Source organism: Triturus cristatus, chromosome 12 (genome assembly GCF_964204655.1).
Source record: "Triturus cristatus chromosome 12, aTriCri1.1, whole genome shotgun sequence".
NCBI lineage: Eukaryota > Metazoa > Chordata > Amphibia > Caudata > Salamandridae > Triturus > Triturus cristatus.
The window spans coordinates 475,867,953-475,890,126 of record NC_140595.1 but is presented as its reverse complement, the minus strand read 5'-3'; the positions used below and the strand labels follow the sequence as shown (position 1 = coordinate 475,890,126).

General features: G+C 43.0%; 1 protein-coding gene across 2 annotated transcripts in view; it reads right to left on the bottom strand.

Annotated features, from left to right (window-relative positions):
* Positions 1 to 22,174, bottom strand: part of LRP3 (LDL receptor related protein 3) — a 113,205-nt gene that overhangs the window by 76,923 nt on the left and 14,108 nt on the right. For both annotated transcript variants that reach the window (XM_085639511.1, XM_085639512.1), the window contains exon 2: positions 4,370 to 4,417. In XM_085639511.1, coding sequence (XP_085495637.1) covers positions 4,370 to 4,417 — 48 coding nt within the window. The remainder of the gene's footprint in view (positions 1 to 4,369; positions 4,418 to 22,174) is intronic.

Sequence of the window (22,174 nt, the reverse complement as noted above, 5' to 3'; positions counted from 1 at the left end):
ATGCCACAAAGCGAGAGACATGGATTCATGGGCAGCTCTGCAAATGTTGCATATGAAAGGGTGTAAGGATAGGTGTGTCATGGATCCAGCAGCGGGAAGCATCCCAGGAGAGATAAGTGAAGGAGCAGCTTGCATCCCTTGCTACCATCCTGTGGTTGCCATAACAAAACGCATGAGCTCTCTCTTACGCGATGGGTGCCAGATAATTTACCACACAAACTAAAATCATCAGGGGGCATTTCGGGGCGAACGCACAGTAAAGAGGAAAAAGGAATGCATTCTGCAGGGCCAGTGTTCTGGGTCAACTAAAGTAATGGGTGGGATCCAAAACGTGTGATCCACTCAATCACTTCTCTACAGCAACAAAACATCAAATCTACAACTACAATGATACACAACTCAAAGGAGAACTGAAGGAAAGAAGAGAGGAGAGGGGATGAGCCCTAAAGGGTAGAGTAGTCGACTTTGAAGCTAGGGAACCAGGTTCGAGTCTCAGCAGGGATGCTCAACATCCTGTGATACTGGGCAAATCACTTAATCTCCCCGTGCCTAACAATAATGAACATGTCCGACTGGAACGTAAACAGTGCTCATGTAAAGCGCTCCAATACCTTCGGATCAAGTTTGTGCTATATAAAACTGCTCCCCCCCCCCCCCACCACCACACCGCTCCACCCCAAAAAGAAGAAAACAGGAGGCAGACAAATAAGTGGCTTACATCCATCAAGAGCAGGGACACCCCAGCAATGGCATCACGCTGAAAAGCTGTCAGCTTACTGATGAGAAGTAAATCTCTGTGATCAATTTCCAGTCCCTAATGTCACTGCCCCCATCCAAAGGGCACCATATCACATTGCCAACCTAGTTATAAACTCCATCGCAGTTAGCCACAGCCCCATTTATAAGAGGACTGGTATTACATGGACTGTTACAATTAGACCCAGTGTTTTGACTTAAGCATGAGTTTCTGTCCACTCAGGTCAACGGTGATAAATGCAGCATTTATTTTATAAGCGGGGAAAATGCACTGGGAGGCTAAGCATGAAGTCAGGCACTTTCAGCCAGAAGAAGTTGAATAAGTAGGTGTGGCCCTCATAACGAATAATTATTTCTACAGTCTATTGTCATGATGGTTTGGTTGTTTTTCTCTGTGTGTCATCTAGTTACCTACTATAAATAAGTGAGTTTAGCGCGCATGTCCCATTTTAAAGCCAACTCAAAATAAACCTCACATTAGCATTACTCGGCGACGAAAGGTTGACAGGGTTTTCAGGCACTCAATGACATAAGGAAAGGAGGAGAGGCTTTGATATTTCCAAGGATCTTTTATTGCTGGCAGCAGGACCAGACAAGCCTTTAACTACACCAGCCATTTCCTCGGGGGGGGGGGGGGGGGGTGGGGGGGGCGGAGGCCGGTTTTGAAAGCGAGAGAAGACTGTTACTTTTCCCAACTCCCTAAGGTTAACTGCGGCAGGCGAAGGGTGGCTTCAAGAGAGAGAGGAAGAGAAGGGGAGGGGAGAATGAATGGATGGAAAGAGAGAAAGCCAGGAGGGGAGGGGAGCAGGGCTGGTTTGAGCATTTTTGCCAATGCTGATTTTGGTTCCCCAGTAGGGCCCGGCCAAACAGAGAAAAGAAAGGTCAATCAAAAATCCCCAGTTTACTGGCACCTCCCTCCTAAAAAGTAGAAAAGAGCCACAAAAAGTAATGAAAGCCTTCACGAATAACTCTAAAAAAAAGGCTTATCAGAAGTTCAGGTCCTGTGTCTGCCACATTTGTCCAGAATGAATAAACTACTGTGCTGAATTTCAGGAAAGAGGCCTTCAGTTATACATTCCGAAACAGGCCGGCCAATTGTTGTATGAAAAATCCAACTTAGATGTGGGATTTAGAGCTGGATCGTGAAAATATAGTCTGTTCCAGGAACAGCTTTTGAAAATAAGAGTACCACTGGTCAGTCATATGCCTTAAGATGCCTTTCGCCACTGTTATCCGGATAAAATCTTGGACTCTCCAACTGCTTTTACTTTATAGTGAAACTAATTATAATCGGATATGTGTGGAACTCAAGAGAAGCCAGCTGTAGGACAGTGTGGTTTCGGACCGTGACCTGCCCAGTTCCTAAGGGGTTGCATCAGAACTGTGTCCTGGTAGATCTTCTGTGTTCATCCTTTGTCTAAATCGAGTGGTAACACTAGAGACCACAGGCTCAAACTTGTCCATGGTCAGAAGCACCTGAATTTCCATTTCGTTTATTAACAAAATGCCCTTGCTGTTGTGAATATTCCAAATCTTTCTTGTTGATAAGTTTGTGGCTTTTGTTGGGCATTCCAGCTAAATGTGGCAAAATCCGAAATACTGGTGTGGGTAAAGATGTCCACATATGAAAAACAGGGAGTGGTCTCTCAAAATAGGTCAGGTTTCAACCAAGTAGAAAGCCTGACACACTGCTGACCCTATCTGTCAAGGAAATAGAAGGATTTAGAAGAACGCATGGAAGAAGAGTAGGTCTCTGGCAGATTGCCATACAAAGCAAATCAGCTGCAGTGGCAAGGCGGACCGAATACTTTTCAGCAACACAACTGTCGCTCCCTTTCTAAATACTAATACTGAGATACAAATCTTTCTTGCATGAGTAGGTGCAACTTACATCATGCGTGAATTTGGAGTAAACAGTCAGTCACAGCTACCCAAGGAACATCTCCATGAACTTCCACTGCATGCTCTCTTCCTACTGCCACACTTTAGATTTGATCATTCTTCTCCACCTGGCTGATTACAGTGCAAGATGGAAGACAGCTAAGGTTTGTATAGAGTATCTATGGGCCTTCCTATGAAAATGGTACTGTGCATCATTGTAAATAATATTGAGGCCTCTCTTCATTAAGCTGGTATGCTATGATAACAAGCATTGGCATAGCCAATAGGTTTCGCCTTTGGGACCTTGTAAGTGTTTAGCCATGCAACAGTTGTTGCACCATAGAAATTGTGCTGCATAAATAAATACTTATCAAGTCCCAAAAGCGAGACCTATTGGCTATGCCAATGCTTGTTCTTTGTAAAGAAATAGATGCTTGTTTCTATTTCTTTACTTTTGCTATAAATCGTGGCACCGGCGCTTTATTTTTAACATTGAAAGTAAAGCGCCGGTGTCCGATTATAGCAAAAGTAAAGAAATAGAAACAAGCATCTATTTCTTTACAAAGAAAAAAGCTGGGGGAAAATTGCTACCGCCGGCCACGGCCTGCAGTGCAAGCACGCGCCCGCGCACATGCACTGCATGCTATAGCCAGCCGGTGGTAGCATTTTTTGAAGCCCTCCTTACATAAGGTCTCCGCCAGACCAGCGCAAGTGCTGGGTCAGGCTCGATCTAAAAAATTATGCCATGCATGCTCCTCCAAACCTTTCCACCCAAGATATATGAATGCATACATTTAATTTATAGAGATGCACACTAGGGTCTCGCACTCAGCTCACATAATTTTTGCCCAGTGGCAACTTGCATTTATCTTGATCTACATTTCAGACTAATGCTGCATTAGCTTAGCAGGCTGTATCACCAGTATTTTCAAGTGCGAGTATTCACTTGGTAGGGATTTGCTTCTTCTTCACTCAAGCTATGGTGGTTATAGAGATCTTCCTTTCCATTGTGAAATGTGTGTTGGTAGTGGGGTGGGGGACTTGATCACTATGATGGAACACATCACCTCACCTGAATTAAAAACTTCATGAATCAATGACATATAAATGCATAGATCCTTCACCGCTGCCCAGGTAATATAGATGCGGAGAGTAATCACTGTATACCTTTTTAAATAAAAAACCCCACAGATTTTCAGTTGTAACCGCATTTTGCTTTGAAAACATTGCTACTTAGTTTCTAGTTTTTTTTTCATTTTCTCATGAACCAAGAGCCATGCTAACTTTGTATTCTTCATAAATTGGGAGCAATTCACAAAGGCATTTACGAGTACAAGTGCCAGAACTATAGCAGCACTGAAACGTCAAACTCCCTATTAAAAAAAAGTGTAAGGACGGAACAGTCATTTGCACTTGTAGTAAGTGTTTATGAACATTTCCTGAACATTCAATTTTCTATGTGTAGGACCAATGCACACAAATGTAGAATACATGAAGCAGAACTGCAGGAGCCCTGCTTCATATACTCAATTACACTTGTGAATTGCGTCCATAATGTAGATATTTTACATTTCATAGTTTTTGTAATATTTGGATTATACCAATTATAAAATGTGTGGTTTAAATTTACTGGAAAATATAGAAAAAATAATCTTATAACTGATGAGAGAATATAGGGTGTATAAATGAAAAAAATGTACAAAACAAATCATCCCCATGGAGGGGTTCTCACCTCCTGATACAGCTGCACTTTCGATATTTCCATTTGTTATCCAATGTGCTGTACAAATAAAAAGGGGGAAAAAGGTCATCAGTGGAGCACTTACTTGGTTTAAGAAATGTAATCTTATGTCACGAATTACGACTTTCGATTAATTTATAAACATTTGTATTGGCACCAATTCAATCATCAATGCATAAATAGCTTACACACTGCATAAATGACTGACCACTTAGGTGATTTATGCCACTTTCTGTAACCAGACAAGTGTTTAATTTAAGAATTGAAACTACATTGGGTTATACATTTAGAGTGTGCATTTCTTTCGGCTTCATTTTTCTCTTCCTCAATGAAGGGACAATGCACCTCATTTAAGACTTGACGGACAGCAGCAAACAACCAGTCTGCTGAACTAGAGGCTCACCTGCCTGAGGATCCGAACAAAGGAACAGGTTTATGCTGCAAGTTTTGACCCACTTCTCTTAGACCACAGGGCAGTCTGTCAATGTACGTCAGAATGCCTGCCATAATTAGGATAGTCAATCCAACGGCCATTTCTCCTGTTTGGGCCCACTGGGGAAAGATGGTTGGCCCACATTTGAGCCAAAACCCCTCCAATGTTTCCTGAATTGAAAATTGTACGTGTAAATTAGGACTTTTCTATGAGTAAATCAACCTTATATAGAGAAAAAGATTAGTGAATTTGCAGGTTACAAATGGTCTACTGCAAAAAACACAAAAGCATAAAAAAAGCAAAAAGCAAGATAGAAAAACTACATCTCCCATCGGGTAAAGGATGACAATGTCACTTAGTACTGTAGCTGTCCTGCAACCAATCATAACGTTAAGTGGCACATAGAAAGTTTCCTCCAAAATTAACATAGATGTCTTTATTTCCTGTTCAAAATCGAAATACATAGTTGTTCATACAGAGTGCGGCATTTTGTGCGGCCCATAAAACCGCCCAAGGTAAAACCGGCTGAAACTCTTACCAGAAATAGATTCTCTCTCTCTGTGGTTTTACCTTCCCCTTCGGAGTTTTTCAGGATGCATAGGGGAATGCCATGCAGTTGCTGTTTTACTGCATGTTAAAACTGCATACTTTCCCCATCATCCCTATTTAAAAGTTGGAATGGAGGAGAAAAATCACTGCAAAATATTCCACCACCTTGTACCGAGAGAAACAGTCAAGAGGAATTGGGATTTGTGTTGTAACTGCAATTTGCATATAACTCTCAAACCCACAATGAGTGCATAAATTGGGGCATACACATGGTGCATTCCTTTTTTATCAGGACCCCCACTCCTAACCAAGACTATCCAAATTCAAACATGCATTCCCATACAACATTTCTTCTACTGCAGTTTAAGGACAGTAAAAACCCAGCTGAGGCCACAATACCAATATACTAATAAGTGCAGCTTCTCTGAAAGGAATTGCAGCTGCCTTCTTGTTGGGAGATTAACAAAGTTCTCTATAGCACTAAATGCATAATAAGCATTCTGAATACGAGTTAAAAGTGGCAGCAATTTTGGTATCGACTATCCATCTTTTTAGCTTTCCTCAAATACAACACATCCTGTAACTACAAAGAGTCCACCCGTTTTTGGCATAGACGTTTCTGGGGTTTTCTTTGTGGCTCAATTTCAGGGCAGCTACTCTTACAAGTATAGTAGCTAGGATACAATTATATCACGATACCTGGTTCAGTGTGTTCTCTGATTTAAGATAACATATTACAGCGGGTTACAGAGCCTTCAAGCTCTTAAGGGCAATGTTGATCCTTACTGGATGCTGCTGTCAAGGGGATGAAACAAATGGGCCACTGTTTCTACTATGAAAGCGGTTTCTAAGTATTTTGACTCCCATTGAGAAATTTTGGGGGAGTTCACAATGCCAGTTCGTCTTCATCCCATCAGGGATGACGAAGGACATTATTCTGTCCATCACTCTGGTTTCAATGTCTATCTGAAGCTGGAAAACACAGAGACTGAAAAGAGCATGTAAATCAATGCAACTGGAACAAGGAAACACTCCTATAGAGCAGACCTAGTAACCTTGAAAATATTTTCACTCTAGGAGATGAGGGGGGTGGGCTTGGACAGGTTGGGGGTCTGGAGTGGGGGCAGGGTGTTGAGCGCATCAGCACCAGCCTGCAATGGAGGGAGGTAGGGCCAGGGAGAAGGGATGCGGTTTTGAGCCCTCCAGTCACCTTCCAGCCGTGAGTGGGCATCTGAGGGGCCAACATGTTGTAAACAGTAGCAGATTGACTATTGCAGTAACTGAGGCCTAACCCCAAGTGAGCCATTCATTAAAAGACAATCAGCCATTTTGTGTTAAATACATGACTTATGAGTGGATTATGAGTGGAGAACAGCAAACTTAGTGGAAGAGAAAGAGGATTAGGCAGCCGCCTACTTTCATTGGGAAAAGAAAGGATTTTAACTAATAGAGCAAGCTCTCAACCATTTGGCAAGGTAGGCAAAGTAAGTACCGAGCTGACTGTTTGCTGTATTGCCCTGGTTTTTCAGACAAAGCCTACCAGACAATGCAGCTGTCTGGTTTGCACAATCGGAAAGCTGACCTATGAATGCATTACGCCTGTTGCTTACCATTGGCTTCGTGTTTATAACACACTTTTTCTGACTTTCTATTATTTTCTTAAGGCTGTCCAGCTTGAGTTCGTCCCTCCTGTTGAGTCCACTCCAGTCTCTCCAACACCACTCAACTCCAATCAACCCCAATCCACCCCACTCCACTCTTCCCTAATCTACCCCACTCCAATCTACCCCCAACATATATCCCACTCCACTATACCCCAATCTACCCTGATATACCCCACTCCAATCTACCCCACACCACCGCAATCTGCCCAACTCCACCCAAATCTACCCCTCTCCAATCTACCATGCTAAGATACCCAACCCCCAACTCCAGTCTACCTCACTTCAATCTACCCCACTCAACTTCACTCCAATCTATCACATGCCAACCAAATATACCCCAATCCAGTCCAATCTAACTCACTTCATCCCACTACATTCTACTCTACCACACTCCACCCCAAACTACTCCACTCCAATCTACCCCATCCTAACGCAATCTACTCCATTCCACTCTACCTCAATCTACACCACTCCAATCTACCACACACCCCTCCACTAACTTTTAGTCAAGTTAAATAGCAGCCACACTGGTGTACATAATGGCTAAAACACATTGCCAAAGCCAATAGTTCTCATAGGCGAAACCTATTGGTTTTGCGTATGATTGTTCTTACAGTAGCCACCGATTTGAAGCCACATAAGTCAATAATAAAAACAGCAGCAAACCAGATCAAATGGTGAATAATACACCCATTATCAATGGCAGACATTAGAATGGGGGGGGGGGGGGGGGGGGAGTGTTTTAATATGCAGGTTGTGAACGCGAAGGAAGAAAAATAAGCAAACATAAAAAGGAAAAGGAGCATGCAATAAAATTAACGTACAGCTGCAACAGGAATTCTACAAACATGTTCTATAATGTGATCACAGTATTGAAGAAATAGAGAAACAAATCAAGCTTTATTATAGGACAAAATAAATTCATAATAGGAAAAAAAAAATGTTAAAGTTGCGAAATGAGAGGGACACAGGCCAAAGTCAGACGGTGACTAGGAGGGAGAGGTAAAAATAAACAATGCAGTAATATAGATGGGAAGCGCAGAGAACGAGAAAAGGTGAGATGGTTAAAAAAAAGTGAAGGTATAATAACAAGAGTAAGGATGGATGAAGACAGAAAAGGGAAAGCATAAGATATCTAAGAACAGAAAGCAAGAAACATTTGAACAAAGGCATTATCAGTCCTACCTGGATAGAAGGGTGGGTAGAGGATAGGAGATAAGAACAGACATTGATAAGAGAAGATGAAAGAAGTTGGCAAGAAAGTAAGAGGGTGGAATACAGACAAAGGTGAAGAAAGACAGATTTGGGAAGTGAGAGAGAAGGGAGTCAAGAGGAAAAGACAGCGAGAAGAGGGTAAAGAAGAAGGAGGGTCAAATGGTAAGGAGAAGGAGGGTTTGAGGGAAGCCCTCATGAAAGATAGAGTAAGAGATAGGACAAATTGAGGTAAACACTTAAAATTAAAAAACAATACCAACAACTTAAATGTCGGAAAAAAGATCCAGAATTATATAGTAGCGGGGGGGGGGGATGGAGGCATGCACTCTGAGAAAGCCCGTAAAACAAATACCCCTTCACTTTTCTAAGCAATCATCTCCTGTGGGACAAACACAAGCTAAAGAGATCAGAAACTGCAAACCTTCACTAAATAGTAATTACTCGCGATCACTGTTAAATGGCAATTTTTTTGAATAGCAGTGTCGGGAAATCAATTGCAAAATTTACAGAGGACAAATTAGTCTGGCAGAAGCAAAGGGACATGCCATCGGCATCTACATCACCGGCAGAGTGATGACCCTAGCAAATAGTTAGAAGCTGAGCCAATCTGAATAAAGCTTCAACTCCAATATAAACCCAGTAACAACAGAATCAGTGTGTCCTCACAAAAGCCACCTACAAAAGGAAGTGATAAAACTAGGAGTCAGATGCACTAGGAGTCAGATGCGCAAAAGTGACAAGAAACAGACTCAGGAGTGCTACTCAATGCACAGCAATAAGTACAGGTGAAGAATACTGCTAAAGCAAAGAAACCCCTGCAAATGAAGAATTCTGGTATATCCGCCCAGCTATTCACAAGCAAGTCCTATTACAAAGAATCATAAATGTCAGCCTGAATTCCCTTGGAATTAATTATTGAATGAAGTGAACCGAGAAAAAATAACTTAGAATGATAAATAAAAGTAAAACATACAAATCGTGAAACAAATACATAGGACTTATAAGCTTACAGAAGGGCATGCTACTAATGATCTAAGGAACACCAAGGAAGTAAATAAGAATCCCAATGTATTAACAACAAATAGAGGTGCACTAGACCTAGAATAGAGAGTCCAAAATATTTCTCTTTTTCTTTGTTTGACTTTTATTTCATAGCTGATAAATACACAAAAACAGCCAACGCGTTTCGTTCCTTTAAAGACAATTTTAAGGGAACTTCTTCAGGGCTTGAATTGACAGCAAGTCAGGTTCAAACTTTATAATTGATGAAATGAAGAATAGGAAGATAAACTGCGAGTCCCACTTAATATGTAGGAGATCCACAATATCTTAGTCGGTAGCAGTAGGTTTAGATATATATGAAGAATCAATGGTTCAAAAGATTAAAAAAATGGACCAATTGTAAGAATGGCTATCAGATTTGTGATAAAAATCTGTAAAGTAGCTTCAAAGATTTAAGGTAGAATTTCTAATTTGCATTGATGAGCGCTCACTTTGTTGCCAGCGAGATATCGACCAATCGCCTTGATAAGCGATTCCTGCTCTCACTCCAATTCACCGAAGAATCCCAATGTCATAAGAAACACTAAATAAGCATGAAAAAAACTCCACACAAAAATAAGAGATCAGAAACTTAAGAAAAGAAGCAAAATATGGAACTGAAACGAACACCTCAGTAGCTCCTAGGTCACCATCTTAGCAGCCTCAACATGGGAAAGCCACTCTAACATATGGATTTCAGAAGAACTCTCCCTGTTCAAAGACAAAAAGGATAAACAAACACTCATCTCTCATCAAAGTTTTAAAAACATTTTTTTTTTTTGTTTTAAAACAGTGCCCTGCTAGAGTTAGAAAGTAGGGGTGGGCGTAACAGGCATAATTCTCTCTAGCGTAATTACAGCAAAATTACTCGCAACTATGCGTAATTAGGTGAGAAGCATAATCAAGCATTTAGCACTATTTTCATAGTGAAAAATGCACCCTGGTGTCCAAATTGGGCCCAAGAATGTTTTCTGTGCAAAGAAAAGAGCACTAAATACTACAGGACACGAATATTAGTAACCAGCAGCCGCTCGCTTTCTCTTAGATCGTTGTTTCTGTGCTGCTGGGATAGGATTTTGCCTCAAATTCCCAATTACTCAAGGTAGCATGATCACATATTTCGGTAATTTCGTATCACAGTAGTAATGCATAATTATTGAAATTACTCCGGCGAAATTTTAATTTTGCCCAGGCCTATTAGAAAGTAACATTTCCTCTCCTTTCTATTTTTATGAGCCTGAATCAACAGTAAGGGGTACATGCTATTTTGATGTGAAAAACAAAAGATGATCCTACGCCTGCCACATGTTTTTTAATTCCACCCATCCCACCCTTACACTTCGGCATGCAGTACACTGTCATTCAATCTCTGCATATGTTAAGCCACATATGTGTCTTGCTGGTCAGCCAATCTGCAATTTTAATCTTGTCCTACGTCTATCGGTTGGATTTTTCACATAGTTAGCTATGTTCATCAATGCTCAGCATAGCCTCAGCCATGCACGAGCAGCATCCCAGTCATGCGAAGCACATCTTCAATCATACTTGCATGTACTCTGCACCCAAAGTCATATCCTACATGCCATCATTCATGCTCTGTAAACACCCAACCATAATCAGCACACATTTAGCCACACACAATCAACAAAGCACACAACCAGCCATATAATGAACACCTTCGGATAAGGCAATCTCCGCTTTTAGGTATTTGGGGAGATGGCATTTGTGCATGTTGGATGGCGAAGACTGACAACATAGAAAAAATATTCTTCTTACCACTCCGGTAGTGGATAAAGTGCAAAAGAAAGACTTCTTTCCAGGGAGAACAAGCATTAAAAATGCAATAGGTCTCGCCTTTCATTAAGTTAAAGCCATTTGCTTTACAATACCATTAGCAAACCAAATGGCTTTAAATTAATCAAAGGCGAGACCTATTGCATTTTCAATGCTTGTTGAGTGAGCCGTGGGACTCGGTTAGCATGTTTAATACCGTGTTTCTGCGGCGAGACCATGCGGTGCCAGGTTCATTCTCGCCTGTTACTCGCTGGTGTTTCGATTGTACTTTTTTTCTCGTTGTCTCATCCAGCCCGGTAAGCCACTTTCAAACCGGTGTGACGAGGCCACTCGTCAGCCCCGATTATGTTATCTGGAGCTGAGCCAATGGGAGGGATGGTCTTATCTGCAGCTCCGGCCTCGTACAGTGCCCCTGCTATTACTAGTGAGCGAGAGGCGCTGAGGTGGTGGTATTGGTGGTGGTGATATTGGTGGTGGTGGTGGTATTGGTGGGGGTGGTATTAGTGGTGGCGGTGGTATTGGTGGTGGCGGTGGTATTGGTGGTGGTATTGGTGGTGGAGGGGTATTTGTGGTGGGGTATTTGTACTGGTGGTGGGGTATTGGTGGTGGTTGCATTGGTGGTGGTGGTACTGGTGGTGGTGGTATTTGTGGTGGTGGTTGTGGTATTGGTGGTGGTACTGGTGGTGGTGGTATTGGCGATGGTGGTATTGGCGATGGTGGTATTGGCGGCGGTGGTGGTATTGATGGTGGTGGTGGTATTGGCGGTGGTATTGATGTTGGTGGTGGTATTGGCAGTGGTGGTGGTATTGGCGGTGGTGGTATTGGTGGTGTTAATAATAAAACAGGCTTTTGAAAACAACCGGTGAGGTGGCTTTAGTACAGATGACATGTAACACAGATGTGCTGCTGTCAGCTTCAGCCCATTAGCACAGGATTATGTGCTACCCGGAATGCACATAACTTAATTCGCTAATCATTTCTAAATCCATTTTACTTGGGGAGTTGAAACAGACAGGAGATAATGCCAGGTTAAAGTGATTGAAAGCGGGCGCCGACTTACTTAAAAAAAACACAAGCGGTTTCAGCTGAAGCAGCGCATGTCCGGCCTGCAGTAAGAGAAACTCAATAAAGTAAATAGTGCTTACAGACTAAATAACAGGTCCCCTGTAACAACAAAAGTAAAGGGGGCCAGTCGCCATGGGAGGGTACAAATGAAGACTAGGCCGTACTAAGGAGGGACTAACAAGCCTATTAATGAATCAGAAGGCAAGATTTACGAAAGACAATGACACAAGCCAATGACAAATATGGGAGGATAGTGGGCACAGCTTCTCTCCCATACTCTACTACAGCAGTCTCGCAGAGCGAGCAGCGCATGCACGCTGATGCTAGGCTCAACCTAAAACGCAGGTAAATAATCTTCTGTTCAGGGTATGGTGATGTAACTATGATGAATGAGTACCCAGTGGCGCAATATGCCTCCCCTATGGGCTGGAGCCAGAACTCTGAGCATGGTAGCTGATTCTTTAAGGGAATCTCCATCTGGCTTCAATTTAAAGACCTGTGCAACAAATGCATAGCAGCAGCCCTGTTTCTGGTGAAGCTTGCTTCTTCGTTGGTCCTGTTAAACTGCCACAACTGTTCTCACAAATTAAAGAAGATACAGCGGTTAACTGAAACAGCCTGCGTATATATTTATCAATAAACTGCAGATCAATGCTATAGCGGGGAACTGACGCAGAGGCGTAGACTTTCGCAGATTATTATGAGTTTACAAGTCCCAGAATACTTTGTGTTTTTGCTGGAAAAGCAGGACTGGCAGATGGGATCTCTGTGCCAAGGAGTCTGTTTAAAGCAATTAGGTAATCAGCCCAGAATGCAAAGTGGGTGGGATTATTGAGGAAAGATGCATGCATTTTTATTTTATAATTTACAGTTCCCATACCTTGTGTTAATAAAAACAACCATCCCCGACTAGTTAACGCCAATCTTAAGGGGACTCCTCCTGAAAGGAGGGTAGAGGAGAGGGGGTGTTGTCCTTTGTGGTGAAGCTGAGTGAGAGCTAAAGAAGCCAGCCTTCTCACCAGGGTGCCTGCTACCACAGAGAAATGTAAATGTGGGACAAATGTAAAGGCTGCTGGGGAGCTAGTATAGGCTTTATTGATAGGGTCTTTAGAAGCATTTTGGGAACAAAAATTGATTATTTTTGAGAGGTGATGTAATGGTGTTACCAGCTGAAGGTTTCCACAGTCTGCTTGCATTTTACTAAAATATATGTTTTGAAAGCATTTGCTTTACCATAAACATTAAATAGATCTTCACATGTTGCCACAGTTCGGGACTTCTTAGCACTATACACACATGTAACTACCCCCACTGCACCAATCAGGTACTGTGACGTGGTCTCGCTAGACACAGACAACTGCAGTAATCACATTAACCAATTAAGCTTTCATAACTTAGGAGTGTATTTCCGAAGTGTTACCTTAGCCTACTTTTATTTTAGGTATGTTATTTTATATGCAGTTATATGAAGGTGAAAGTCCAACAACAATTAATTCAGATTTTTTTGTTGCTCTTTTTAGCCATACCGCCGACCGTGCCCCCCCATCCTTTTTGAAAGCACTTCAACCGCGCCATGCCATCAAGATGCCATTGAGTCATTTATATCTGTAAACTAGACTTCAGTACAGACTAGGTGAACTGTTTACACTGGTGATGGCATCACTTTAAAACTCAGACTTATCCACGTCTTGAAGGTTTTTTTTTACATTAGAGTGTAATATGCTATTTATTACCATATGTGGAGTAAGGAAGGGGCCATGACTCCTGTCTAGTGAATTATGATGCCACCTAAACCTTATTATCAATAGCATATATGGTTTAAAGTATTAGGCAGAGGTAGTTGGGGGCGAGCTAAGGGAAAAGTTTAACAACCTGGGGTTAAGGGTAGGAGGCTAAAGAGAAAAGCCTAACGCCAGGAGGTGCAGAACATTCAGAAATAATAAGGGATACACATGCTGCGGTGCCTGGCAAGTAATGGCGGCACTTTTAGGTTAGGGTTTTACTCAGAGGCCAATGGAAAGCCACCAGACCACGTGCGATCTCAAGCCGGGCAATGTATATTTTATGGCACGTGGAATCCTACAGCCCGGTGAACTGAGGCGATTTCCTGGGTAATATACCTCTCTACCGTGATCAGATAAGAGACTGGCAAAGGAGGAGACCAGTAAAGTGTGGGAACTCAATACTTTTCGACCCTGGCATGTGGGCGCCCTTGATTTTGCGGATGATCGGTATTAATTGCAGTGTATTCATTGCGCAGAGCCTGAACGCAGCGGTTCCAGTGGGAACGGAGAGAAAGCAGGAGACAACGAGAGAGGGAAGCAGTACCACAAGGGGAGGGGAACGTTGCCGGGTCAGAACAGGGCAGCGTTCGTAAGACGAGGGAGCGCCCACGGCGCTGTGGGCATTAACACAATCAGAAAAACGTGAGCAAATTTAGGCACGAGAATTAAAGTTAAAACGCGTATTTACTGAATCCGATCAGCTTTAAAGGTACTCCAGGTCCTGTGAAGCTCAGCCCATTATGGCCCAATTATAAAACTGGTATTTTCTCAGGCATCTCAAGGTTTACTTTTTTAATTATTTTATTCAATTCTGTGTGTTTTTGGAAAGGTGGTTAAATTATACCACATGAAGTAATTCTACTTGGTTCTAAAAGGGTTGGAACTTCACATGGATTGTCAGCAGCCTCGCACACGAGGGAGCAGCCACGATTCATCCACAAACATGTGACTAACAGAAGAGAGGCAGAGGACCCAGCGCTCTCTGCCGCAGCGCTGTCCCGGGTACAGGGGCTTCACTCAGCCGGGAGATGACGGCGGGGACCCGAGGCAACGCCGAGCCGCGGGGAGAGGTTTAGGCGCAGAGGATGCCATCGTCGGGGAACTTCTAGCGCGAGCGGTACCACCGCCATGGCGGCAGCCAAGCTCCCAGCAACCAGAGGTGGGGAGCTGGAGTGGAAAGGACCAAGTCTGAGCGCGATGGTGCACGATCGTAAGCTTACCAACTGGACGCTTGTAAGCGCGAAGGCGGGCGGAGGGGCGAAGGCATGGAGCAAGCAAGTGGAAAGACAGATGGTGCAGAAGGCTGGCGGTTCGCACGTGCACGCTCGCCTGAACGCAAGCTTGTCGCCAGCCAGCAGCACTTTGAAAACTCACCTACTAAAGTCTCTCCGAGCAGCGCATGTGCGCTGACTCAGCGAGACCTAAAAATGGGGTCTGTATGCATTGGATTTACTCCACACCACAAGAAATGTGCGTTTGGTTTCCTTATAGCAAGATTTGTGAAATCAACCATGGCAACACACGTCCCCTAACCCGGCTCAACCTATAAAAAGAATTTCCAACAACTGGGTACAGGCATCTATCAAGATCCTGAAGACCGATATGGACATTCATGGCAGAGTACTTAACTGGCCCTCAGCTTTCCTCCCATGCCGCTCCAGTCGAGACAAAATGAAGCAAACATAATCTACCATGACACCAATCCATTCCTGAGTTGCCAAGAAACCAATCCTTTACTCAATGTGCTTCATATATATCCTCCGGAATCCAGATGAACAACTTGGGTAGCACGGTGCAATGTTGCGCTAAAAACACTCAGCTATGCCTTAAAAGCATTAGCTAATCAAGACATTATACACATGTACAAAGCCAAATTCCGAAATGGGGTGAAAAACTTCAAACTATCACAACAAGCCCAAAAACAGAGTTCCCGCTACATATTGCGGTCCCATCCAACCCCTAATCTATGATGTCTAACAGCATTAATGGTTAGCGGATCTCCCACAATCGAGTCACCAATGCAAAATTCCCATTTCTTGCTTACTACCTAGACTCCAACAAAGAAAGCACTACAATTCCTGATCTGCCCCTAGGGCAAAAGCAAAATCTACACAAGAAGCAACATTTGCTACACTGCTGCAGGAATGTATGCTACCAACATCAGGCCCACAATAGGTCAAACGGCTGGGACTCTCCTGAAAGCTGTAACTGAATCTCTAAACCCAGTGTAGTGATGGAAGCCCACCTGAAATCAAACATCAAGCCAATCTTGGTATGCTCTATTTAGTCCCTGATGAAGCATAATGCATCCTCGACAGTCTACATGCTCTTCAGTGGCGTTCATCACCATAATAAACTACTTGGCAAAACGTTCTCCCCACCAACACGTTGCACAATAGGAACTTATGTAATTATCTAGCCCCTAAATGTGGAACTACTAAATGCTTGTACAACGAATAGTCCAGCCCTTGCACAACTCATTAAATACTCAATTGCACACCTGTTCAACATGTACCACACCATCTAAGTTCATATGGGCCCTTTCATGTCATGCTGACTGTAAAGCTGTACTGATCAATTATCACTCCTAGGACCACTTCAAGTCCAGAGGGCTGCACGGACAAAGTCCTGCACAATATTTTGGCAAGCCAAACTGTGGGCATGATGCTGGTCCGTCAGTTAATATTAATGCTAGAGCCTTTTTTAAGGAGAACGTAAAAACCATTGCACTGCCCTGCTCTTGCCAGATTGTTACACTGTCCTGAGCAAACCAAGATAGCACTCCATGATATTTTGACAAAGCCAAGTATACATGAGGGCCACGATCGAACCCCTCTAGTTTGAGCCAACAATGGCAGACTCTGGCCACTAGCAGGTTAGCAAGTTCCATCAAACTAGCATCAGCCCTGTGACTGACCTACGCATCACACACGACAAACCGCTCAATGTTTTGTGGATTCGCTTTACGAAGCACCTTGATGCATGAATGCCTTCTCCAGCACAAATTACAGGACAGGTGACTCATTCCAAACTACAGATGGCAAATTAATTTCATGGCCAACCCTATTTCTAAATAACAGTCAAAATATACACCTTCCTGATCATATTTTAATAGAAGCCACATTTTTGGGGGTGGGGGGATACTATTCCTAACTCCATATCCACGTAACACACCCACACACATTTTATATATACAACACAAGGTTGTCCCCAACTGGCAAAGCCACAACTCGGCATGGTAATCCATATACCCAGGTAAGTAGCAGCCCAGCGATGTGCACACTTGTTGCCATACGCGTTTTGAGCTTGTATCAGCTCTTGTTCACTGGCGGCAAGGAGACAGGAAACGGAATTCAAGAACATGTAATTTATTTACGCCGAGTTGTGGCTTTGCCAGTTGGGGACAACCTTGTGTTTTGATCACACACACATATATATATGCACAGACATGTATATTATACATGTCCACAAAGTACATGTATGTGGAGTTAGGTATAGAAAATCTATACTTACTTTGATATTTCAGTTTCTATATTATCTTCTCGATATTTTCATGCCATGGTATTCTGTCCTCGATTGTAGGTGGAAATTGTGCCTACTCTCACAAGCCTGTCTGCGGTCTAACTCCTGTGCTCACTTAGTCACTGGAACCAAGCTGCACCGGACTGAAGAGCCACGAACTAGGGCTAAACCGCTCTTGGGTTGCTTGCATTTCGGTTCCAAGAGGACCTGGATTGGCAATTCGGGCTGAGCTGTTCCTATAGGAGCAGGTTTAAGTCTGATTTGCATATGGCTGGATCTAACATTAAGTGGCATGGTTGGCAAAAAGACAATGGCCCTGGATGCAACCCTACATAATTATCAGTGGCTGAGATTAAATTCAAGCATTCCATCTAACACTTTTTTGTTTACTTCATATTGAATACTCAGTCATGTAACCAGCAAACATGATACTCCATTCAGGCAAAACGATCTCAAAAAATGGCAAACAAATATTTTTGTTTGAATAATGTATTGGAATGAACTATTAAAATTCAGATACTGAATAATCTCTAAATTCCAATGGCGAGGGAAGAAAGCACGGATAAGCCTCAACAAACTAAGACTAGGGAAAAACCAAGGAGGAGTAAACCTAGCAGACTTCAGAATATTCCAACTAGCTTTTCTGGCAAAACAAGGGTCTTACTGGATATCACCCCCTACCGGCTACACACTGGCTTGGTTACAGGTAGAGAGGGTCATCCTGAACAACCTAAGCCCCCTGGCTCTACTAACAGCAAATAGGCACAACCACGCCTCCAAGTCCATTTTTAAAAACACAAAAATTGCACTACCAAAAATAGACAAGAAACTGGAGAATAGCATCAAGGGTTCTAAGATGGAGTCACTCTGGGCCAATAGTAAGATTCTGTATAAGGGGAAATGCCTAGCCTTCGACACATGGAATGAGAAAGTTATCTACCACCCTTACCAATTAGAAAACGGTGCATACCCCGTTACTTTCGCAGACCTCAAGTCTAGGCACAACCTAACCGACATTGAATTCTATAACTTTTTGAAAATCAGAACGGCCTTGACCAAAACCAAACTATCCACCGCTTAACCGTCAATCTCCCCTTATGTGGCAAAGATTAATAAATTAGGACACCAGGTCTCACACCTCTACAAACTCCTATGCCCAAAATCCTCTAAACTTAATGACAGGACAATTAACTATTGGGAAAAACAAACTAAAACCACACTTAACGAACAAGAACAGGTCACACTATGGGCCTCTTCCTCACGCAATAAAATCTCCCCAGTGCTCTCACAAACAAAATTTTAGCTACTAAATAAGGCTTTTTGGACCCCTGCACGCTTATTTTCACTAGGTCTCAGGGAGGATGCATTATGCTGGAACTGTAACAAGGAAAAGGGGGACCTAGCACATCCCATCTACCAATGCCCAACACTTAAAACATTCTGGGAGAAAATCTTTGGTTTTATAAATAAGTTGCTGGGTTGTATGCTAACAAATGAATTTTCCTCCCTCGCCACCGCATTTATGTCCGTAGAACTAAGATCAGATCATGATAAGGACCTACTAGATCTGCTGCTGACCGCAGCAGTGAAAATGGTCCTAGCCAATTGGAAGGACACAAGTAAGATCTCATACAAAGGCTGGTTCAACTGGATTACGCATCTCAGAGGTGCGGACAACATTGCACTACAGAACTCACCCTGGAGACCAGCCTCCAGAGGGATGTGGAAATCACTCAACACGTACCTAGACTTTTACGAACCCCCATGAAAAAAAGACATGCCGGCGAAACATACCCTGGTCCCCCTTATGTACGGACAAGTGAATGTAACTGAGCGCAACTATTATGGCCCCACCGGTCTGTATGCGAGCCAACATGTTTCACAATTTCTTCACAAGTAAGCTAGTCGTATGTCAGTTTGACAAGCGATCAAAGGATTTATAACTATCAGAGCCTGTCTCCTTGTTCTTCTTTCACTCCTTTCTTTCCTGTCTTTTTCTGTCACCCTTTCTCTTGTTTTCAGTAAATAACGTCATGTGCCCTTAGCTAAGTAAATGTGTCATAGTGCCTCAGGGCACTGTTGTACGAACTGCGATTGGCTAACCTTGTAACAGAAATGCTAATGTTTTTGCATAAAAACAAATAAAACACTTTTGAAATGAAAAAAAAATAATAATTCAGATACTGAAAAAAACATTGTTAAAACGTTCTGAAATGCGTTTTATTTTGCTTTGCCAAAAACCGTAAGAACGAACATCAACTGAATACGCTTCTGGGAAGCATTTTTGGGCCGACTGGTATCGTACAGATGACGCATCTCTTTTAAAATTATCATTAAAATGTATTGATTTTGCAATCTTTGTTTACAAAGCTCCCTGTGCGGTTGCCACGGCTCCGGCTCTCGACGGAGTGGATTTCTCGCTAGACTTTGGGATGATGTCATCGAGTCAAAGCCTTGCAGCAGCTCGAGCACAGGAGACATCAGTCGGAAATGAAGGGGGGGGGGGGGGGGTGGCGGGCTCGCGCTGAACGTGGCTGGCATTTTCTGGCTGTAATGGCTTGCGTGTGAAGTCTTAGCCAATACATCACCTGGTTGCAAACACGAGCACTAATCATGTATTCTGCAGCATACCTTCAAACGAACTTCAGGCTATTTGTGGAGTTCAGAAAACAAGGCCTGCAGGAAATCCCTCGCGCTGAAAAATTAGCTCGAATGACAAAATAGTTGGCTAATGAGCGCGGCTTTCCCTAAAGCCTAAAAAGGCGCACACAGCAGCGAATAAAGGAAACTCGGAAGGTGTGCATCAATCTAAACAATGACCCAGCTAAAATAACCACAACTGCTTCGGCTCCAGAGCAGGCACCCCCAAGTCTGCCTTTCTCCTCCAAATGGTAAATATTTCCACACAGGGAACAAACAGTCCAAGTACCCCTCGAAAAGGATACACAGTGCGCCAAGCCACATGTCATGGAGTCAAGTGCAGAAGCAGAGGGGGAGGGCAGGGGCAGCTTTCCTCTGCAAATGCACCTGGCAAAGCCAATAGGTCTGGCTTTCATGCGTAACCCCATGTGAAGACAGAGGCATACATGCACATATGCTCTTTATCACATCACAGCCTGGCATGCTGACTTTGCAAATGCGGAGGAAAAGCAACAAAAGGGATAGCTTTCTCTATATAATGTACGTAGGAGCTAAACAAATTGAGGTGAATATCAGCGTGATCATTAAGAACACTTTTCAGATATAAAATAGTCCCTTATACATTCCAAAGGAAGCCCTGTCTGGAAGGTGGAATGATACACTAGATATCCAACAGCATGAGATGAGTGCTATTACCCTGGGCACGCCCAAAGTCCACTCCATATATATGTGAAGAAAACTGGTAACAATTTTTGTGCAGATATATATTCTGTCAAGCCAGCCATAAAAGCATGAAAGATGAGCTTAAGTAGAAAAACTGATGTATACACTCACAGCACATGAGGCGAACTGTAGCGAGGAGGCATGCTGTACCCACATACAGATGCGCGGCCGGGGCATCTGAGGTAAAATGGCCTATTGTGAGAAACTCTGATAAAACACATCTGAGAGAAAATCGCCTACTGCATGCACAAAGATACCCCTGTAGCAACGGATGGAGAGCTCTTGTACACGCAGAGGTGCTCGACCTCTTCCCAGGAAGCAAACTTCAATAGAATGGCCCATTGTGCAGACAAAACCATCCAAGGGCGCAGGAGGCAGCCCGTTTTTAAAAATGGCGCAAGCACTCACCCATGCAATTAGGCCCTTTGCACAAACATGCACAGGATCGCTCAGGAGGACTGGACACGGTTACCTGTAGGAGAATGCCTTCTTGCTTAGCCTTATACATGTATTCGCCCTATGAGCCTAAGCTTAGCGGAAATATATTACTATAGCATACATAAGAAAGTATACACATGTCCGCATATTTTAAGATGAACTGAAGTGCATTAGGCTATAAAACACCACACAACTGCTGAGGTATTCACTCTACTGACCATGAGGGACTGCAGTCCCAAAGTTTTTCGCTTGTGCAAACCTTCATCAGATGTGTAGGTTCTATTTCACTATGATAGCTTTCCGTGTATACAAGCACTCACCCCAAAAAGAGTGCCATGCATTAGAATTACAGTTTGAAGCACACGCATATATTCACTGAAGATGTATATGCTGAACAGTAGTAGGTTAGTTTGATGTACACACACCAGGAATTCACTCCTTAAGTGAAGAGTGAATTGCAGTAAAAAAAACTCTAGTATTCGTGAATGACAGCTACTCAATGAATGCAGGGCTGGCTTTAACACTGGTGGTGCCCTGTGCAGCAATGTCTGTTGGTACCCCCCCCCCCCCCACCCATGACCGCCTCTGCCACGGATTTCCTCACTAACACCCTTTAACAGTGCCTCTCAAGTCTCCATAAACACAGTCTCAGATTCATTTAATTTTCTAGCACCACTCATATCAGTGTAAGGTGTCAGGGCACTTTACACCACACATTGCACAGAGACAATCATATGTGTGTAAATCAGTGTATAGGTAATGTTACAACAGACAGGACTACAAGGTGTAGTGTAGGAGTGACATGTCATCGATACTGGTAGGCAATATAGTTTGAGTAAGAATTCTGGAAAAGCACAAATTCAGAATTTAAAACGTAACATCATTTTTAGGGGTTCTCTTTAATAACAATAATTGTTTTCTACCCAAA